The following is a 20,064-nucleotide window of genomic DNA, read 5'->3' as shown; positions in this document are numbered from 1 at the left end:
ATCTGTGTGTATACCTGTGTGTTTGCCTAAGTTTGTATCTGTGTGTATACCTGTGTGTGTATGCTTGTGTATGAATCTGTGTGTGTATCTGTGCATTTACCAGTGTGTATCTGTGTGTATACCTGCGTGTAAGCCTGTGTTTGTATCTGTGTATATACCTGTGTGTATACCTGTGTATGTATCTGTGTGTATACCTGTGTGTTTGCCTAAGTTTGTATCTGTGTGTATACCTGTGTGTGTATGCTTGTGTATGAATCTGTGTGTGTATCTGTGCATTTACCAGTGTGTATCTGTGTGTATACCTGCGTGTAAGCCTGTGTTTGTATCTGTGTATATACCTATATGTATACCTGTGTATGTATCGGTGTGTATACCTGTGTGTGTATACCTATGTAATAGGGCTGTCGCGGTAACCGCAAAAATGAAATATCGCGATATGAAGAAGCCCACCGCGCTGCATCATGCGCCACCGCGATTACTGAACTTGGTTCAACTCAATGATGCATGTTGAGAAGGATGGCTGCACTGGTATCAAAACGAAACGTTACTTCGCTCCTGTGGGAGCACTTTGGTTTTCAGTACGTCAGCTGCTGCGCAGCCAGAGTCCTTGGCCGAGACAGAGCTGCCACCAGCGGCAAAAAATAAATAAATAAATGCTCGGAGACCTGCTGAAGTCCCGGACAAGCACTGCTTCTGCAGCCGTCCCGAAGAGAGTTTGAGCCGAGCTGGAGCTCACTCGCTACCTGCAGGAGGAATGCATCCACCCTAAAGAAACCCCCCGTGACACGGTGGAGCAACAACCGGGAAAGATTCCCTTTGCTCGCCAGAGTCACACGCAAGTACGTGTGTGTTAGTGCAACGAGCGCACCATCCGAGAGGGTTTTCAGTGTTGCTGCAAATGTTGCCACCCCTCTCAGATCCTCTCTCAAACCGTAGTTAACATGCTGGTTTTCCTTGTAGGTAACAAGGACGTGACCGAGCTATAAATCACCGTCATTCGTGTGTGTGAAAGTGGAATGATAGTGCGCCCGCCCCCCGGCGCGCGCGCACACGGTACATGTAATTTTTTATGCTTGATTTTAAACAACTAAACAAAATGGGGACTTGTTTCTTATTTGTTAGATGCTGCAGCCAAATCTGCATTTAAAAGTTTAACCTTCTCCTGAATTTTGTTGTTTTTAAGTTCAGTCAGACTCTGCACTCTGTGTTGTTACTGCCCTTTGATCTGCATTCAGTAAAGTGTTATTAAAGAAGGAGCGGCAATTTTTAACCTTTTTTAAATGTGTAAACATTATGTTTAGATAGTACTGCAATAAAAAAGGGCTGCAATAATATCGCACACCGCAATATTAAGCCACCCTGAATCACCGCAGGGGGAATTCCTCAACCGCGACAGCCCTACTATGTAAGTATCTTGAGTGTTTACCTGTGTATGTATGTGTATATATACCTGTGTGTATACCTGTGTATGTATCTGAGTGTTTACCTGTGTATGTATATGTATATAACTGTGTGAATACCTGTGTATGTATCTGTGTGTATACCTGTGTGTGTATACCTATGTATGTATCTGAGTGTTTACCTGTGTATGTATGTGTATATACCTGTGTGTATACCTGTGTATGTATGTGTATATACCTGCATGTATACCTGTGTATGTATCGGTGTGTATACCTGTGTGTATACCTATGTATGTATCTGAGTGTTTACCTGTGTATGTATGTTTATATACCTGTGTGTATACCTGTGTAATTATCTGTGTGTAAGCCTGTGTTTGTGTCTGTGTATATACCTGTGTGTATGCCTGTGTATGTATCTGTGTGTATACCTGTGTGTATGCTTGTGTATGTATATGTGTGTGTATCTGTGCATTTATCAGTGTGTATCTGTGTGTATACCTGTGTGTATGCCTGTGTTTGTATCTGTGTATATACCTGTGTGTATGCTTGTGTATGTATCTGTGTGTGTATCTGTGCATTTATCAGTGTGTATCTGTGTGTATACCTGTGTGTATGCCTGTGTTTGTATCTGTGTTTATACCTGTGTGTATGCTTGTGTATGTATCTGTGTGTGTATCTGTGCATTTATCAGTGTGTATCTGTGTGTATACCTGTGTGTATGCCTGTGTTTGTATCTGTGTATATACCTGTGTATGCTTGTGTATGTATCTGTGTGTATCTGTGCATTTATCAGTGTGTATCTGTGTATACCTGCGTGTAAGCCTGTGTTTGTATCTGTGTATATACCTATGTGTATACCTGGGTATGTATCGGTGTGTATACCTGTGTGTATACCTATGTATGTATCTGAGTGTTTACCTGTGTATGTACATACACAGGTATACACACAGGTATATACACATACATACACAGGTAAACACTCAGATACATACACAGGTATACACACAGGTATAATACACACACAGGTATACACACCGATACATACACAGGTATACACATAGGTACAGTATATACACATACATACACAGGTATACACACAGATGCATACTGGGTATACATAGATACACACACAGGTATGAGATTCATACACAGATACAGACATAGGTATAAAATTCATATACAGGTATACATTCAGATACATACACATGTATACACACAAATAGATGCACAGATACATACACGGGTATACACACAGATTCACATATGTTTACTGGTGTGTGATTGATCCTGTGTAACTCTTGGGTTGCTCATACTGTGGAACTGGTTTTGCAGCTCTCAGAGATCCTTTTCCCATACGTTACTGGTGTTTTTGTTGGTGCAGGTTCTGATGGATATGTTCCACCAGGACGAAGAAGACATCAGTGGCTTCCCTCTGATGGACGAGGAGCCATCAGCCAGTGAAGATCAGAGTTACTATGAGCTGGTCAGGAGCTTCATGGGTGACTGTCGACAGTTCCTGAGACAGCTCAATCTGGTCATCAAGGTCTTCAGAGAGCCCTTCATCTCCAGCCCCAGCCTCTTCTCTCATCATGTATGAATGAGCAACACACACCTGTTTCTCCAGGGTGGTGTGTCCTTTGATCATGGTTATGGATGCGCCTTTTACAGGATGTGGACAGCATCTTCAGTCGGATCATAGACATCCATGAAGTGACCGTGAAGCTGCTAGGTCTGATTGAAGACACGGTGGAGATGACTGACGAAGGAAGCCCTCATCCTCTTGTTGGGAGATGCTTTGAAGACCTTGCTGAGGTGTGTACACCTGATTGGTCCATTGGTTCTTTGTTCCACTGCCTTAGGTAATGTCTGATTCAATTCAAGTTTATTTATAAAGCGCCAAATCACGACAAGAGTTGTCTCAAGGCACTTCACATAATAAACATTCCAATACAGGTCAGTTCATTAAGCCAATCAGAAAAAAGTTTCCTATATAAGGAACCCAGCAGGTTGCATCGAGTCACTGACTAGTGTCGGTGACTTTACAGCAATCCTCATACTAAGCAAGCATGCAGCGACAGTGGAGAGGAAAACTCCCTTTTAACAGGAAGAAACCTCCAGAGAATCCTGGCTCAGTATAAGCAGCCATCCTCCACGACTCACTGGGGATGGAGAAGACAGAGCACACACACACACACACACACACACGCGCACACGCACACGCACCAAGCACCAAGCAATGTGTCCATGGTTACATTGTGATGTCTTAGTAAATATTCTATTTGGTGAGAGATAAACTTTATTTTATTTATCCTAGTGAATCTATAATTAAACGGGTAAACTAGTAGTAGCACATCCAACGTCAAGGAAACAAAATGTTATTATCAGGAGAGGGAGAATGTTTAAGTGGTTTATGTGCTTTGATGAGCAGGAGTTGGCCTTTGACCCCTACGAGACATACGCTCAGGACATCCTGCGGCCTGGCTTCCACGAGCATTTCCTGAGTCAGGTGGCCAAACCAGGGGCTTCGCTACACCTTCAGGTACACACACACACGCACGCACGCACGCACACACACACACACACACACACACACAGCTGATAATCTGAGTGTGGAACCTGCAGGACATCTCAGTAAGGGTTTGGTTCATCCATGTTTAGAGTGCAACACCAGTAGGGGGCAGTAGAGGCTTACTGTAGGTCGTTTCATGGTCTCTCTCTCTCTCTCTCTCTCTCTCTCTCTCTCTCTCTCTCTCTCTCTCTCTCTCTCTCTCTCTCTCTCTCTCTCTCTCTCTCTCTCTCTCTCTCTCTCTCTCTCTCTCTCTCTGTGTGATGTAATTGATCTCAGGTGTTTCTTTGGCTGGTAGGGTTTTCATGTGGCGGGTGTTTAGACTTGTTTAGGAATAACCCCTCAGCCGAAACACTTCAGGATCATACACAGAAGAGTTCTCTGGACAATGCTGACCAATCTACGGAGGCTGCTGCAGAAAGCTTGTTTTCTGATTGGTCAAAAGTAGATGGAGGGTGGAGCATGACGTCAGAAGTTCACTTGATGAATTTAAACACAAGATCCACCGATGTGAGTTTTTCTGTTGCTGACACCGTTATGTGGAGGTGATGATGATAGCAAGTTCTTCAACCCTCCAGTGTGCTTTACAACACAATCAGCCATTCACACACTGGTAGTGGTGAACTACACTGTAGCCACAGCTGCCCTGGGAAGCGCTAGCTGAGGGGAGGCTGCCAAACACGGGCACCTCCGGTCCCTCCGACCGCCACCAGCAGGCAAGGAGGGAAAAGTGTCTTGCCCAAGGACACAACAACTGCAACCGAGTGAGTGGAGCTCAAACCTGCAACCCTCTGGTTAACTCCTCTGCCACCATCATCCTGTTACGTATGAAAGGGATGATGTAGAGTACGAAAGTATGGTGATGATGAAGATGGTGGTGATGATGATGATGAAGAACCTGTCTCTCTGTCTTCAGTCCATCTGTGTAGGGTTCAAAGAAGCGGTCCAGTACTTCCTGCCCAGACTGCTGCTCACACCTGTTTACCACTGTCTGCACCTGTTTGAGATGCTCAAGGTGAGCCTTTTCAGATCCTAACCCATGCCTTCTGTACACCACAACCAGTTGCAGCTTGTCCGAACCCATCTGATCCAGAACCAGAACTGTGAACTCTCAGGGCTTGATGATAAGATTAACAGTGAAACGCACGTTTCCTCCCATTTGATGTTTCAAAGCCCGATCAGAGAGCAGACGACGACGTAGAACCGCCACTAAGAACCCCAGCTAACGTCCAGTCAGACCAGTACCTCACAGGTCCGGTTCTGTTCTGGGACTATCCAGCTGTAAGCTGCTTTGTAGCGGCTGAGCTGAAATCTCTAAAATTCCTCCAGTCATGTTCTGCAGATTAGTTCACAGTTGAACAGGTCAGAGGAGGGCCTGGAGCTTTTTCCTCCTCTGGTTCTGATCCAGGACTCGTAACGGGGAGCCACGGTTCTGCTGACACTCTGGGTCTCGTTCAGGGTGTTTCAGAGGGCACACGTGCAGGAAGACCTAATGCCCCACCCCTCTGTTTCCATAGCAACTGGAGGAGAAGAGCGAGTATGAGGAAGATAAGGAGTGTCTGAAGCAGGCCATCACAGCTCTGATCAATCTGCAGTCCAGCATCGAGAGGACCTGCTCCAGGAGCCTGGCCAAGAGGAGGCTCAGGTAGGTGGAACACCTGGTTCTAAATGTTTCAGGTTACACTTGTGACCAGAAACATAAAAGCCCGGTTTGTTGGACCAAAACAGAACCTCTATGCGTCAGAACCCCTAGCAGTCCCAGCCACCCAAAGACAAACAGAACTCCGTCTCAGTGGGACTCCTCCCATCCGTTGTTTCCCTTTTGTACCAAAATAAACCAGGAATTTTTTGGAGGGGGGGACGGGACAGTCAGGGTGCTGCTGGTGTTAACAGGAAGTAACATTAGTTTGTGGGCGGAGCTTACCGGCTGCCCATTGTTCTCGGTGGCAGAAGGAGCCCAGGGAGAAAAGCTGCTGCTGGTGGACTCTGACCAGGGACGAGACGGAGAGGACAGATGTCAGGCAGGTGGACATGAGGACGTAGGTGTGGGTGTCCATCGTTTGTTTCTGTTGGTGACGCAGCTTTGGCTTCTTGTTTGGTCTTCGTTTGTTTAAGCCAAATTAAACTGGTTCCAGAACCAGTGAGTAAAGACCGGAGTCCAGCTGATCCAACAGAACCTCCAGCAGCAGCAGGAACTTGGTTCTGGAGGACTCTGTTCTGTAGTTTTAGTGTTAAGTAGTTCAAAAGCAACTAACTAACTAACTAACTAACTAACTAACTAACTAAATCTGGTAATTTGGTATATTTTTGGTCATCTGGCGTTGTGAAGGTAAATATTTGAGTGAACTTTTAACTTTTCTTTTGAGCTTCACACATCCACAGTTTTTCAAGGCTTCAAGTGTGTGTGTGTGTGTGTGTGTGTGTGTGTGTGTGACACACACACAACTACATAACAATGATTGCTAATCAAGCCCATAAATCAGTCCCAGGGCCCGTTTCTGGTTACCGGCTTCAGAAACATGAACGTAACATTTAAGCAGGGATCCCGTAAACAACTGCAGCTTCTCTGCCACAGAAACCGTATTTAGCTGAGTTACATCTGCTGCCTGGTCTGATTCTTTTGCACCACACCTCTGTTTAGTGGTTTTATGTAAGTGTTGTGTACACTGTCCAGTTAAAACTGTTTTATTAATTAGTTTAATTAATTAGCATACCATTAATCTCTGTTTAGTGTTGTCATATCAAACTCATGAGTTTTTGATTAATGAACCAGCTGTGAGTGGACCTAGGGACATCTCAGCTGTAGTCTCAGAGACCCGACTAGAGGTCGACCGATATGCAGATATCAATGTTGACATGTAGGAGACTTGGTCAGCCGACGACGGATATCTAGACGTTTTCCACCTTACTTTCATGCTAAAGTGTCACTAGTGTCACAAAATTTCTGAACCTGAATCTGTTTTTGAACTTTAACCAACTGTAAAATCTTAATTTTGTGCACTGCCCAGTGTTAAAATCAGACACCTAAATAAAGTTACTTTAGAGTATTTTTCATGCAGATGTTATTGGTGAACATAAAAATACATTTAAATTACATCCTGCAACAGCACCGGGCTTTCCGACGACATGCCTGACTTTAAATAACCGAAGTTATTTGATGAACCAACAACAGTTTTTGGAAATTAATAATATAAAATCCTCTACACAAAGTATTAGTTGTGGAGTACCACAAGGATCGGTTCTTGGACCATTACGCTTTCTTTTGTACGTTAATTATATTGCTATGGTTTCTAAATGATTCAAGTGCATACTATTTGCAGATGACACTACCTTATTTTATTCAGGAGAAAATATAAAAGATGTTTTAAATGTAGTTGAAAATGAATTTACAAAAATTAAAATATGGTTTGATATCAATAAGCTTTCTTTAAATATCGATAAAACTAAGCTTACAGTTTTTTGTAGTAGTAAGAAAAAGTGCTGATGCATCAATAAATGTTGACGGAACTGAGATAGAAAGAGTTAAAGAAGTTAAGTTTTTAGGTGTTATTATTGACGAACATTTATCGTGGAGGTCTCACATAAATGCTATTAAAATTAAAATATCTTGAGCTATTTCAGTACTAAATAAGACGAAGGAATTGTTGAACATAAAAGCTTTGCATATTCTGTGTAACTCGTTAATTCTTCCACATCTGACATAATTGTATGGAAGTATGGGGAAGAACCTGCAAAGCATAACACATTCAGTTTTTCTTTTACAGAAAAGAGCGGTGAGAGTTATTAGTGGAAGTGGATGCAGGGATGTTTTCACAACTAGACCTTGTGAAATTTGACAAACTAGTAGAATATAATTTATTAAAACAGATGTACAAAGCACATAAAGGAGTTCTACCGATAAATATTCAAAAGAAATTTGTAAAAAGAGAAAGTAATTATAATCTAAAAGGAACTGATATTTAAAAAAAACAAGATTCCGAACAGCGGTATCTCAGTTAAAGGTCAGGGGCCTGGGGTAGCACATGCCATCCTTAGAATCTGATTGGCCACTCCACTAAATTTCAGTTTAAATAGACTTTACATTGTCAACAAAAGGCTTGGGTTGCATGCACCTTTCACCTTGTTTTCCAGCCCAGGTGTGTAGTATTAATAATATTTAATATTTTTTCATATTCACATAAATAGTATTTAGAGTCCCACTCAACTCCAGTTGGTGGCAGTAATGCAACAAGAAGTGACTTGCTAACCACCACAAAAGTAGAAGATGAAGAGGGAAAAAAAATGGTGATGGTGCAATGTGAAACTCAAAAATTCACTAGAAAGTAAATAAATAAATAAACGATTTGTGTAAATAAATAAATAAGCATAACCATTGGTGCCACCCATGAATAAACAAGGACCCCACATGGGCCACCCCATTTTAAAAGTCCTGGACACGGCTCTGTTAGAGGTGTCTGTGTGGAATAGTGTCAACGGTGAAATAAAACAATCTAAATCATTTTCTTTATTTAAAAAAAGTGTCAAACGTATCATGATGAGATAATAAGACCTTAAGTAGGCTGATAGACTTGTTTTGTGTTGGGGGTAGGTGGACGACGGGCTTGGAGTTAAACAGATTGGTTTCCCTCGGCCAGATATTATAAGTTTTTGCTTCTTTCTGCTCCTTTTCATTCACGATTATTTGTGAACATGAATTGTTTTAAAGCTGCTTTCCGGAGTTTGCCCCTTTCAGAAATGATGTATGATTTTTCAGAAATCTGTAAAAGTGATCATCTCATCATGTGCTGTGATAAAATATAAGCAATACATCTTTTTTTTTTGTTGCTAAACACGCCCCCTGCCCCGCAGAGCTCCGTGCAATAGGAAACTGAGCGCCGACCAGAACTAACCAATAGCGTTAGACTACTGCTTAGACGCTTCACATTGAAGGAATGCCTCGGCTGATGCAGAGTTGATGAAATTTTCACGGACAAATAAGTCTCTAAAATATAAATATATGAAACGACAACATGACATGAGAATAATACTCGTAAAACAGCGTTTTAGCTCCGTTTGTCGGCTACAGAATAGAGCCCTGCACTGAAGCCCTAGGCCCTCGGGTCGGCCCGGCCCGACGGCCTAGGGCTTCGGACCAACGACTGTGTAATTACCTCGGACACGGGCCGGGCCGGGCGCCTTTATTTTTAATCGAATTCATAAAAAAAACTGAAACACTTGAACGCAGCAGCACCTGCCTGCTTCTCACGCACCGTTAGCTCAGTTAAGGTGTGTGTGGTTTATAAATGCGCCGATATAAACGAATTCTCAAACTGCTGATTGAAACATGCGCCCCTGTTCTAATATGCCGTTTTACGTCCACTTTGATGTCAGAAACCATTCGTTCATTCTCATGAAAATGGCAGCATTCTATTTTTCTGTGAATAAATTTGCTCTGCAGTTAAAAACATACAGCATTCATTGCTGGTTTTTTTTCTAACTGGAGAGCGCATTTTCAGAGCGGCAGATTAAATTTACAAACGCTATAATAATTGGGGGCGTTTATTTAATCTTCCGCTCTGAAAATGTGCTCTGCAGTTAGAAAATTAGTATGCTGCTTTTTTTTTCTAACTGCACAAGAGCGCGTTTTCAGAGCAGATTAAATTTACAAACGCATCCAATTAATATAGTGGTCATAAATTTCATCTGCCGCTCGAAAAATACGCTCTGTTAGAAAAAAAAGCTGCATTGATGCCGTTTTTCTTTTATTAATTTATTTATTTTTACTGCAGAATGCTTCTCACAGATAATCAGAACGCTGAGCATCCTATCACCAGGGTATCCGCGGGTCCTTAAAAAGTCTTAAAAAGTCTTAAATTTGCTTTTCCAAATTCAAGGCCTTAAAAATCCGTAAAAACGACAAATAATCCTTAAATACAGTTTCCAAAGGTCTTAAATTACCAAAGACCCAATAAACAAGATTATTTTATTTCAATTTTCATGAATTTCTAGTTAGTGTTCAGCATTTTTTGTGTATGATATTGGCGTAAGCGGAACCGTACACATTCTGTTGGTTGTGAAAGGGGGCTTTTTTAGATGAGCACATTAGCTGGTTAAGCTAGTGGGAGATTGCGCCATGGGGACGTGCAACTTTTATGGTAACTGGATGGCTAATCCCACATTCGCAATAGCTGAAAATTATAGTTTAAATTTAATTTTAAAAAGTAGCTTAAATTTGGTCAAATTGGCCTTAAAAAAGGTCTTAAAAAGTCTTTAATTTGGCTCCCTTAAACCTGCAGACACCCTGTATCACGCTAAAACATTATGAAAGGGTAAAAAAAATTTGGGCTCGGGTCGGGCCAGAGAATCCTGAAAACCTTTTCGGACCGGGTCGGGCTGGGGCTCCACCCCCTCGGGCCGGGCCGGACACGGGCTCAGATTTTAGGCCCGTGCAGGGCTCTACTACTGCAGAAGCACATTTATAAACAGAAACGTGAAGTCGCCATCTTAAACAGAGGAATAGACTTTTTGTGTGATATGCTTGTCAGCCACTAGATGGTGCCATCGGATAAGAGAAATACTCCGGAAAGAACTTTAATGTAATTTTTATTTGACTGATTTAATGAAATAAACGAAACAAAATAAATAAAAATATCGGCTTTATTAAGGACAAATAACGGCCGATGTATAAAAACCAATATATCGGTCTACCCCTAGACCGGACCCTACAGTAGGAGGAGGAGACGTCCGATTGAGGCTTCCAGCATCAACCAACAGAAAATGTATCAGCCCCAAACTCATAGGGGAAGCGAGCTAGCATTAGCTTCACCTTCAGCTACCTCTTCCATGTGAGAACGCAACAGAACGTACGTGTGATCTCCACTTGCTGTTCTATGATGTTATCGGGATGTGAGGATTTGTTCACGCATCCCTTGGTGGAGTTTTAGACCTCCAGAGGCATATGACATGATCCTGTCCCGAGTTTAGCTTCTGTTTGTCTCACTCTGATTTAGTCATGACCTCCTTCAGACTCCGGCGTGAACGTTCTCGCTCCCGAAACGACCTGCATCAGGATCCTCTCGTCTGTCCAGACTAACAGTTTAAATCTGGGTCAGCTGGATCCAAAGTGTTTTAAATGTCTCAAACATTCAAACCTCTTGACTGACTTCTTCTCCTGCTCTTGCCCCACTGCAGCGAGTCAGCGTGCCGTTTCCTCAGCCACCAGGTGAAGGGAAAACACCTGGCCATCAAGAAGATGAACGAGATCCAGAAGAACATTGATGGCTGGGAGGGGAAGGACATCGGCCAGTGCTGCAACGAGTTCATCATGGAGGGCACGCTGACCCGTGTGGGCGCCAAGCATGAGCGACACATCTTCTTGTTCGACGGCCTCATGATCTGCTGCAAATCCAACCACGGCCCACCGCGGCTGCCGGGCGCCAGCTCCACGGCGGAGTACCGGCTCAAAGAAAAGTTCTTCATGCGAAAAGTCCAGATCAACGACAAGGACGACAAGGAGGGCGAGTACCGGCACGCGTTTGAGATCACTCTGAAGGACGGGAACAGCGTGGTGTTTGCTGCCAAGTCTGCAGAGGAGAAGAACGGCTGGATGGCGGCGCTGATCTCGCTGCAGTACCGCAGCACGCTGGAGCGCATCCTGGACAAGACCCTGCTGCAGGAGAAGGAGGAGCAGATGAAGCTGCCGTCATCTGAAGAGTACCGATTTGCTGAGCCAGACTCTGAGGAGAACGTGGTCTTTGAGGAGAACGTTCAGTCCAAGTCCGGGATCCCCATCGTCAAAGCGGGGACGGTTCTGAAACTGATAGAGAGGCTCACCTTCCACATGTATGCAGGTGAGAAGATTGGGTTCCCTCTGCCAGATTTAAGCTAACACCACCGGGTGAACCAGTTCTGGTCCAGTTCAGACATCGACGTGTCTCTGATCTATTTCTGTTTTTGTCCTCAGATCCAAATTTTGTGCGGACGTTTCTGACAACCTACCGATCTTTTTGTAAACCTCAGGAGCTGCTGGACCTGCTCATGGAGAGGTGAGCTTACCTTTAGACTTTCTGCCAGTGTCTTCTCCCGATAGTCCAACCTAGTCCTCTCCTGACTGTCTAGTCCTTTCTGATGCTGGGGGACAAGTGCGGTTGTCTCATTCCTACTCTCCCAGACCGTAGTCCGTTCTGGTTCTACTGGAATTCCCTTCCTGTTTAAAGGGAATTTTCCTTCCCAGTCTTCCTTTGACCGAGATTTCAGGATGAGGGGGTGACATTGAAGTGACTCTTCAGTCCAAGCAGCTGGTTTCTTTATTTGGGGACATTTAGACTAATTGTCCTTTTATAGTAAGTGTAATTTTAACCAGAATCTGGACCGGCTCTGGTTCAGATTTGTTGCTGTGCGACGACTTGATTCAGGAACTGGAGCTTGAGAAACAATCTGTCCACTTTGTGGTGCCGATAACTGTTGATTATATGGAGGTGCTTAGGGTTGGGCATCGAGCATCGATTGGAACCGGTTCCAACTGTTAGTTTTTCCCGGAGTCGCTCAGAGTTTTTTATTTCGATTCCTAGAATGCCGACGGAAAAGGAATCCGCGGCAGATCTCCGTGAAAAATAAACGTGATCTGCAAATTGTGATCAACGCTTTTCAGAGCCGATCACAGCAGCTGTCTGTGTGCCGCACCGAGCCGAGCTGAGCCACCCCCCCCAGATGTAAACAAACGCGTCTGCCGAACTTTTACTCCATGATGTAAACGTTAACGCCTGCAGCTTAGAGGAAACGTGTTAAATACGTCAACACGGTGGATTCAATAGAAGCGTTAAAGAACAAACTCTGGACGGTGTGAGGCAGAAATAAAAACACACACGGAGCGTCAGCAGTCAGACGCAGCTGCTCACCAACACTGTGTGTGTGTGTGTGTGTGTGTGTGTGTGAGCGTCAGAAGGCTGAACAATAACCTGTAGAATATTTAAAGTCATCATGCTAGAGAAGCTTCTCTGTGGTGGACCACACCTAGCCTAGTGAACTAGACCAAATTCTTGCTTTGCAAAGTTTGGTCTAGGAACGCTCCACTGGAACCTCTGAAGCTCCTACCAGGACTCTGGCTAGCCAATCACAGCTCTCTAGAGGGCTTTCAAACACATAAAGAGCTGTGATTGGTCCATAATGGTGGGCCAATCATAGTGCTCTATCTGCTTAGTGAACAAATCACAGAGCTTTGTTCGGCCAATCAGGGCACTCTATATGCCTGGTGGGTGGGATGATGCAACAGAGTGAAACAAGAGTATGTCACATTCATTGTCCAGTGGAATGCGGAGATCATTTGAAAGACAACGGTAGAACCCGCCCCACAACCGAGAGCCATCAATAGAGCGTGGCCAGACTAAATAATACATTTATTTAGTCTGGCTTGCCAGGCTAACTTGGGCCAGCTCCTCCGGGGAATCCCAAGGCGTTCCCTGGCCAGGTGCGAGACATAGTCCCTCCACCGTGTCCTGGGTCTACCTTTAGGTATCCTCCCGGTTGGACGTGCCCGGAAAACCTCACCAGGGAGGCGTCCAGGAGGCATCCTGACCAGATGCCCGAGCCACCTCAACTGGCTCCTCTTGATGTGTATGTAAAGGATGGGTAGCTTACATCTTACGTATGAACCATAAAATGTGAGATTCCATATAAATATGAAACATCAACCTGATGGGTCTTTGACTATTTTAACCAGAAGATCAGAACTTTTTATTGCAGGGATTAAGCGACACTTCGTATTAACTCCAAGGAAAGAGAGAGAGTCAGGTTTAAAATAGTTAAATTTATTTCTACACAATTTAAACAAGACTAACTTTAACACTCTGTGTACTGATGGACTAAGGTGGAGTGAGACGTGATGAATGATGATGGTGTGTGTGTGGAATGTTATTCAGAACCAGCGGATCCGGAGAAGCATTTAGTTCTGAGTGGGAGTGAATGTTTCGCTCTAAACTTTAGTAGGAGGTTTATAACACACATGAGACGCCATCTGTCGGTCTACGTACCCCAGGGGAAGCCTCCGTTAGATCCAGAATGTCGAGGTCCTCTTGGACCCTCCTTGGTACCGAAGCCGGTAGAAAAGCAGCGGTGCCGACCAAACTAGTCTTGGAATGCTTCCAGGTCATGACAGGTTATCACTGGCGTCTCCGAGACCCTGAAGGGGTCTTGAGGTTCAGCTTTTATTCTGAAGGAACCGTTGCGGTCAGGTGTAACATGCAACAGATTTTATCCAGCTTGTCGAGGTTCTTTTGGCTGAAGAGGAAGTCCGGATGGCCGGTCCGAGACTTCTCTAGAACGCTTGAACTAAAGAAAAGGTGGCGTGGGAGAGTTTTTATAATCGTCATATTTTGGTTTACTGGTGAATCAGAATTTGACATGAAAAAGAGGGTTTCTACAAACACCACAGATAACCACGCCTAGCCAGAAACAAAGGTTCTGATTGGATCAGACAACAGGAAATGTGTCGTGTGACTTTAGCATTACGTGTCATCAGTGTCTAGTGCAAATGTCCAGGATTATAATTACTAGTAAAATACTACTGATCATAGGACTAATATCAAGTAATAACATTTTCATTTCACAGACTGATTGAACATTGGGCTAACATTATTATTGGTAATAACAAAGTTGTTGATTATGTATTTATCAAGAGTTCTTCATCCTCGTCTTGAGCTGTAACAGAGGTGAAGCAGGTCAGATGAGCAGAGTGCATGAAAGACCTTGGCCACTATCTCATGTAGATTAGCCTGTCAGAGACTTTATGTCTCTGCTCGAGCAGACGCAGCAGATCATGACCTTTAGGTCAACAACAGGACATTCAGGATGCTACAGGAAGAGCAGCGGGTCTACTCCGAGCCCCTCCCGAATGACCGAGCTTCTCACCCTATCTCTAAGGGAGAGCCCAGCCACTCTTCGGAGAAAACTCATTTCAGCCGCTTGTATCCACGACCTCGTTCTTTCGGTCATTACACAAAGCTCATGACCATAGGTGAGGGTAGGAACGTAGATCCACCGGTAAATCGAGAGCTTCGCCTTCTGACTCAGCTCTCTCTTCACCATGACAGACCGGTACAACGCCCGCATCTCTGCAGACGCAGCACCAATCCACCTATCGATCTCACGCTCCAGTTTTCCCTCACTCGTGAACAAGACCCCGAGATACTTAAACTCCTCCACTTGGGGCAGGACCTCATCCCTGACCCGGAGAAGGCATTCTACCCTTTTCTGAATCAAGACCATGGTCTCAGATTTAGAGGATGTTTAAAACCTGTTAGCTTGTTACTGACAGCAGCTACGGTTAGGTTTCACTTCCTGTTCTGACTGAAGCTGCTGCAGCATGGAGGTGTGGTTCTCCGTCATCCTGGACATGATCATCCTGAGAGTTTCAGCTGAAAACAGCTGGACGTGTCTGGACATGTTGGAGACATTTAGCCTCTCATCCCAGAGGCTGCTTCCACACTTTGGTTGTGGTCAGAAACAAACACACTGGTTGTGCTGCAAGTCTTTTTCTTTTTTTTCTCCACAACACGTTTTTGTCTAAATGAAGGTGATGTTGTTGTTCATAGAGTTAAAATTCATGTTGAAGTTAAGATTATTTCATCCAGTAGGACCTGTGGTTAGCTGGCTCATGTAAACATGTCATGTCTTCAAAGAATTGGGAATCGACAGGAACCGGAATCGAAACGAGGAATTAGGGCTGCTCAATTAATCGAATTTTAATCACGATGACGATCTGAGTTTTGAACGATTATAAAAAACAAAACAAGCCGATTATTTGCTCCTCCCACTTGCGCTGCCCTGAGTTGCAAATGAAGCGCTCCTCCCACAGTGTTGCCAACTTAGCGACTTTGACGCTATTTCTAACAGCTTCTCAGACCCCCTTCTTGACTTTTTAAATCTTAAAAGTACCTAGCGAACACCTCAGAAACATCTCTGGTAACCCTTAGCTACTTTCTGGATAACTGTCGTCGACATTTCCTGCAGGTTAGCTAAACACTCCGCCTGCGCTGCGGACCGTTCTTCAGGACATTAGGAAAGGGAATGATGTAGTGATGTGTCAGTCGCTAAAGACAGCTCTCGGAGCCGGCTCCTTGTTGGATTAACCAGAGTGAGTGACACACACACCGCACCTGCGGACTCCTGAGCCGCTAAAAACAGCTAAATGTGCGCGTGCTAAACACACGTACAGCTTGCCCCGATTGCTGTGAGACTGGGGTGGGGGGTGGGGGGGTGCAGCTGTGGTTGGGACAATTACATTAACTGATGGACTTGTAAATAAATAGTTTATAAATAAGGCAGAAATAAGTTCCTCACGCTGATAAATAATAACTAACCTCTCTGAGGACACGGTGCTAGTGCACGCTCCTACAGCACCTTGACACGACTAAAAACGTATTATGCAGCATTTTGTGAACATCAATTTATTTGCATTTATTTGTTATAAATGCCACTGTATAATTCTTGTTGTCAGTATTTAAAAGATATTAGTATTTGGGTCTGTACTGGTTAGACTTAAATGAGTTAAACCAAGGTCTATAGCCCTTGGGTCATAAACTATGAGCTATAAGTATATTGGTCTTTTTATACTGGGAATCAGGAGTTATTTTAGTGATCATCTTGTTTATTTTTGTCCTGATTGTGCCCTGAGCAATTTTATGACTGAATAAAAACAAATAAAATCAACATAAATTGAAAAATCGTCCTAAATAATCGTGATCTCAATTTCAGTCACCATAATCGTGATTATTATTTTTGCCATAATCGAGCAGCCCTACGAGGAATTGGAATCGTTCAGAATCCCTATTCATATTTTGATTATTGCTTTGGGGATTATCAGAAACTTCTTATCATATTCAGTTTGAAAAGCCTGATTGTTGGTTCAATTAGTAGAGCTTAAAGTGTTTTAGAGCCATCAGTGAATAGCAATAACCGGTCAGATAGTTAACTAATCATTAGGTTGTTGCTTAACCACATAACCCTTTAGCAAGGCGACAGACCAGGTGTGAATATCTAGGTGTGTGAAGGAGAAACTAGTGAATTTCACAGGAAGTCTGTCCTCGTGCAGAAAGAGTAACTGCTTTTGGTTCTGAAGAAGACCTCTTGTGTTGTTGAAAACACATAAAACACTGGTCATGTGCTGCTCTGCTTTTCTGTGTCCGTTTTACAGGTTTGAGATCCCAGAGCCAAAGCCCACCGATTCAGAAACAATGGATGGAGGAGAGCCGCTGGTCAGCGCTGAACTGAAACGCTTCCGTAAAGAGTTTGTTCAGCCGGTTCAGCTCAGGTACACAGCGCCTCCTGCTGGCACACTCTCAGGTTATTCTGGTAGTTTGGCAGTTTCACTCCTGCTGGAGGACCTAATGTAACAAACAGCTGCTTGTTACATAATCATAAGCGCTGGATGAATACAACTCTCACAGAGAGAAATTTAACTTGTTAGTCTGAATAATTCCTGGCATGAAAAATTCATCCGGTTTCAAACAACTCTGAAGTCACCAAAAACGTTAGAACCTGTAGGAACACATTTTATTTAAAAGTTTCACCTTGAAAAATACAAAAATCATCATTAATTTATGCCATTTAGATTTTTGTGCATCCATCCATCTTCATCCGCTTATCCGGAGTCGGGTCGCGGGGGCAGTAGCCTAAGGCGAGAGGCCCAGACTTCCCTCTCCCCAGCCACTTGGGCCAGCTCCTCCAGGGAATCCCAGGGCGTTCCCTGGCCAGGTGAGAGACATAGTCCCTCCACCGTGTCCTGGGCCTACCTTTAGGTCTCCTCCCGGTTGGACGTGCTCAGAAACCCTCACCAGGGAGGCGTCCAGGAGGCATCCTGACCAGATGCCCGAGCCACCTCAACTGGCTCCTCTCGATGTAGAGGAGCAGCGGGTCTACTCTGAGCCCCTCCCGGATGACCGAGCTTCTCACCCTATCTCTAAGGGAGAGCCAGCCACTCTGTGGAAGAAACTAATTTCTGCCGCTTGTATCCGCGATCTCGTTCTTCCGGTCACTACCCAAAGCTCGTGACCATAGGTGAGGGTAGGAACGTAGATCCACCGGTGAATCGAGAGGTTCACCTTCTGGCTCAGCTCTCTCTTCACCACGACAGACCGGTACAACACCCGCATCACTGCAGATGCAGCACCAATCCGCCTATCGATGTCACGCTCCAGTTTTCCCTCACTCGTGAACAAGACCCCGAGATACTTCAACTCCTCCACTTGGGGCAGGACCTCATCCCTGACCCGGAGAAGGCATTCCACCCTTTTCCGAATCAAAATTAGATTTTTGTATTTGTCAAAAATTCCTCCTACTTGAACCTCCAACTTTGACTGGTGGAGGAGTCCCTTTGCCTCTGGTAGGTCTGCCATGGTGAACACGGTTTATTTAGAGTTTCTTTTTTACATTAATAATAATTTTTTTACAGTAAGATGCTCAAATTTTTATTTGAGACTCGCCGAACGGCATTGAATTCACAGATAAAAAAGATGTGGGTTCAACTTTCATTTTGGAACAATTTTTCAAGCAAGGGAAGGGAATGATCTGAGCATGCAGGAGGACTGACCCATCATAAACCTTTGTCGGCTGTGCTGAAGAGAAAGCTACAGAACCAAATTAATTAAATAGCTGTGCGTTCTCCTGTCCTCCGGGCCACACACACACACACACACGCACGCACGCACGCACGCACACACACGACTGTTCAGCTGTTATTTTCGTTAAGGAGTGTGCACGTGCAGCATGCGTGCCTCGTGCACGAGCCACTATTGAAGCTGCCGTTACGCTTTTGGCCTGAGGGGGCGATCACGAGCATAAAAATTCAAAACTTCTTAAAGTCCCTTTAAACCAAACATTACTGATCATAACATCAAAATGTTTCGTTGTAACATTAAAATTCATTTCAACTTAACTGAATTAGGCACAGATTATTAAAACATTAATATTATTAGTCATATAACATTTGTACATTCAACCACATGATTTAACTTATGAGTTGTAAAAGCTCATCTTTCATGATGAGAGTGTGCAATCCTGCAGTCTTATCAAAAGAAAGCTTTGTTTGGGAATTTAGGCGGACGTCTTGTTGATGTCAACAAGGACTGCAGAATCTTCTGGCTTGTTGGAAGATGGAATGTAAAATCCACCTTAGAGAACGGAATTATGTCTGCAGATGACCGGTGGCACGCAGGCCAGTATGTAGGTGAAAAATGACCCTTTCTGGACATTACACACTAAACAGGATCTCCGAGTACTCTTCCTAATTTGGGACGTGTGCAAGGTGGTGCTTCTGAGCTAGTCACACTTTAACCATAATAAATACCCATTTCAACAGGAGGAGGCCCATCACGTAGCGCCAGGGCAGCGTTGATCATCAGCCTAGGTTGATGGTTGACTTTGTTGTCATCTGGCCCGTGGAATTTAATTTCCCTTGGGTTTAATCAAGTATTTTTGAATTTGTCTGAATACTGATTTGGGTTAAAACCGCTGTAAAAAGAACTTTTGTTCTTTCAGTTCTCAGTTCAGCTACATGCAGGGTACTTAGTGGTTGAACAGTATCCATTTCTGGTCAAATACCCCTTGTCCCAGGTCAGGCAACTGCCCTGCAGGTACCGAGCTGTAAGTCTCTCCAAGAACAAAATCTGAGTGTCAGTCTTTGAGTTCTGCTCCATGTGGGCAGATCAGCAGTTTCTGCTTTGGAACGAAAGAAAGTTAAAGTCTCATTAGTCGTCACACACTGGTGAAATTCATCTCTGCATCCGGCCCATCCCTGTAGGGAGCGGTGAGCTGCAGTTGTGGCCGCGCTCAGGAACAATTTGGTAGTTTAACTTCCCAATTCAACCCCTTTAAAGACGAGCGTCAAGCAGGGAGGCATTAGGTCTCATTGTTAAGGTCTTAGGTACGACCCGACTGGGGTTTGAACCCTGATCTCCCAGTCGCAGGGCGGGTACTCTACCACGAGGTCACTGAGAAGGTAAATAAATCAGGTCGCCTTAGATCTACAAGCTCTGATTAAAGGAATCCGGAGGTGGACGCCTGTGCTTGTAGCATAAAGGACCAAGAGCATAATAGATGCAACAGTCACCTCAACTGACTTTTTAA

The 20,064-nt window shown here is 44.1% G+C and overlaps 1 protein-coding gene across 1 annotated transcript in view; it reads left to right on the top strand.

The window, feature by feature from the left end:
- Positions 1-20,064, top strand: part of LOC107395003 (son of sevenless homolog 1) — a 68,621-nt gene that overhangs the window by 18,696 nt on the left and 29,861 nt on the right. Inside the window, 8 exon segments of the mRNA XM_054743873.2 lie at positions 2,782-2,991; positions 3,069-3,212; positions 3,829-3,939; positions 4,883-4,981; positions 5,484-5,611; positions 11,137-11,795; positions 11,909-11,990; positions 17,135-17,251. Of these exon segments, the coding sequence (XP_054599848.2) occupies positions 2,782-2,991; positions 3,069-3,212; positions 3,829-3,939; positions 4,883-4,981; positions 5,484-5,611; positions 11,137-11,795; positions 11,909-11,990; positions 17,135-17,251 (1,550 nt within the window).

This window comes from Nothobranchius furzeri, chromosome 6, assembly GCF_043380555.1.
Source record: "Nothobranchius furzeri strain GRZ-AD chromosome 6, NfurGRZ-RIMD1, whole genome shotgun sequence".
In the NCBI taxonomy this organism is placed as follows: Eukaryota; Metazoa; Chordata; class Actinopteri; order Cyprinodontiformes; family Nothobranchiidae; genus Nothobranchius; species Nothobranchius furzeri.
This window is presented reverse-complemented; position numbering and strand designations above follow the sequence as displayed.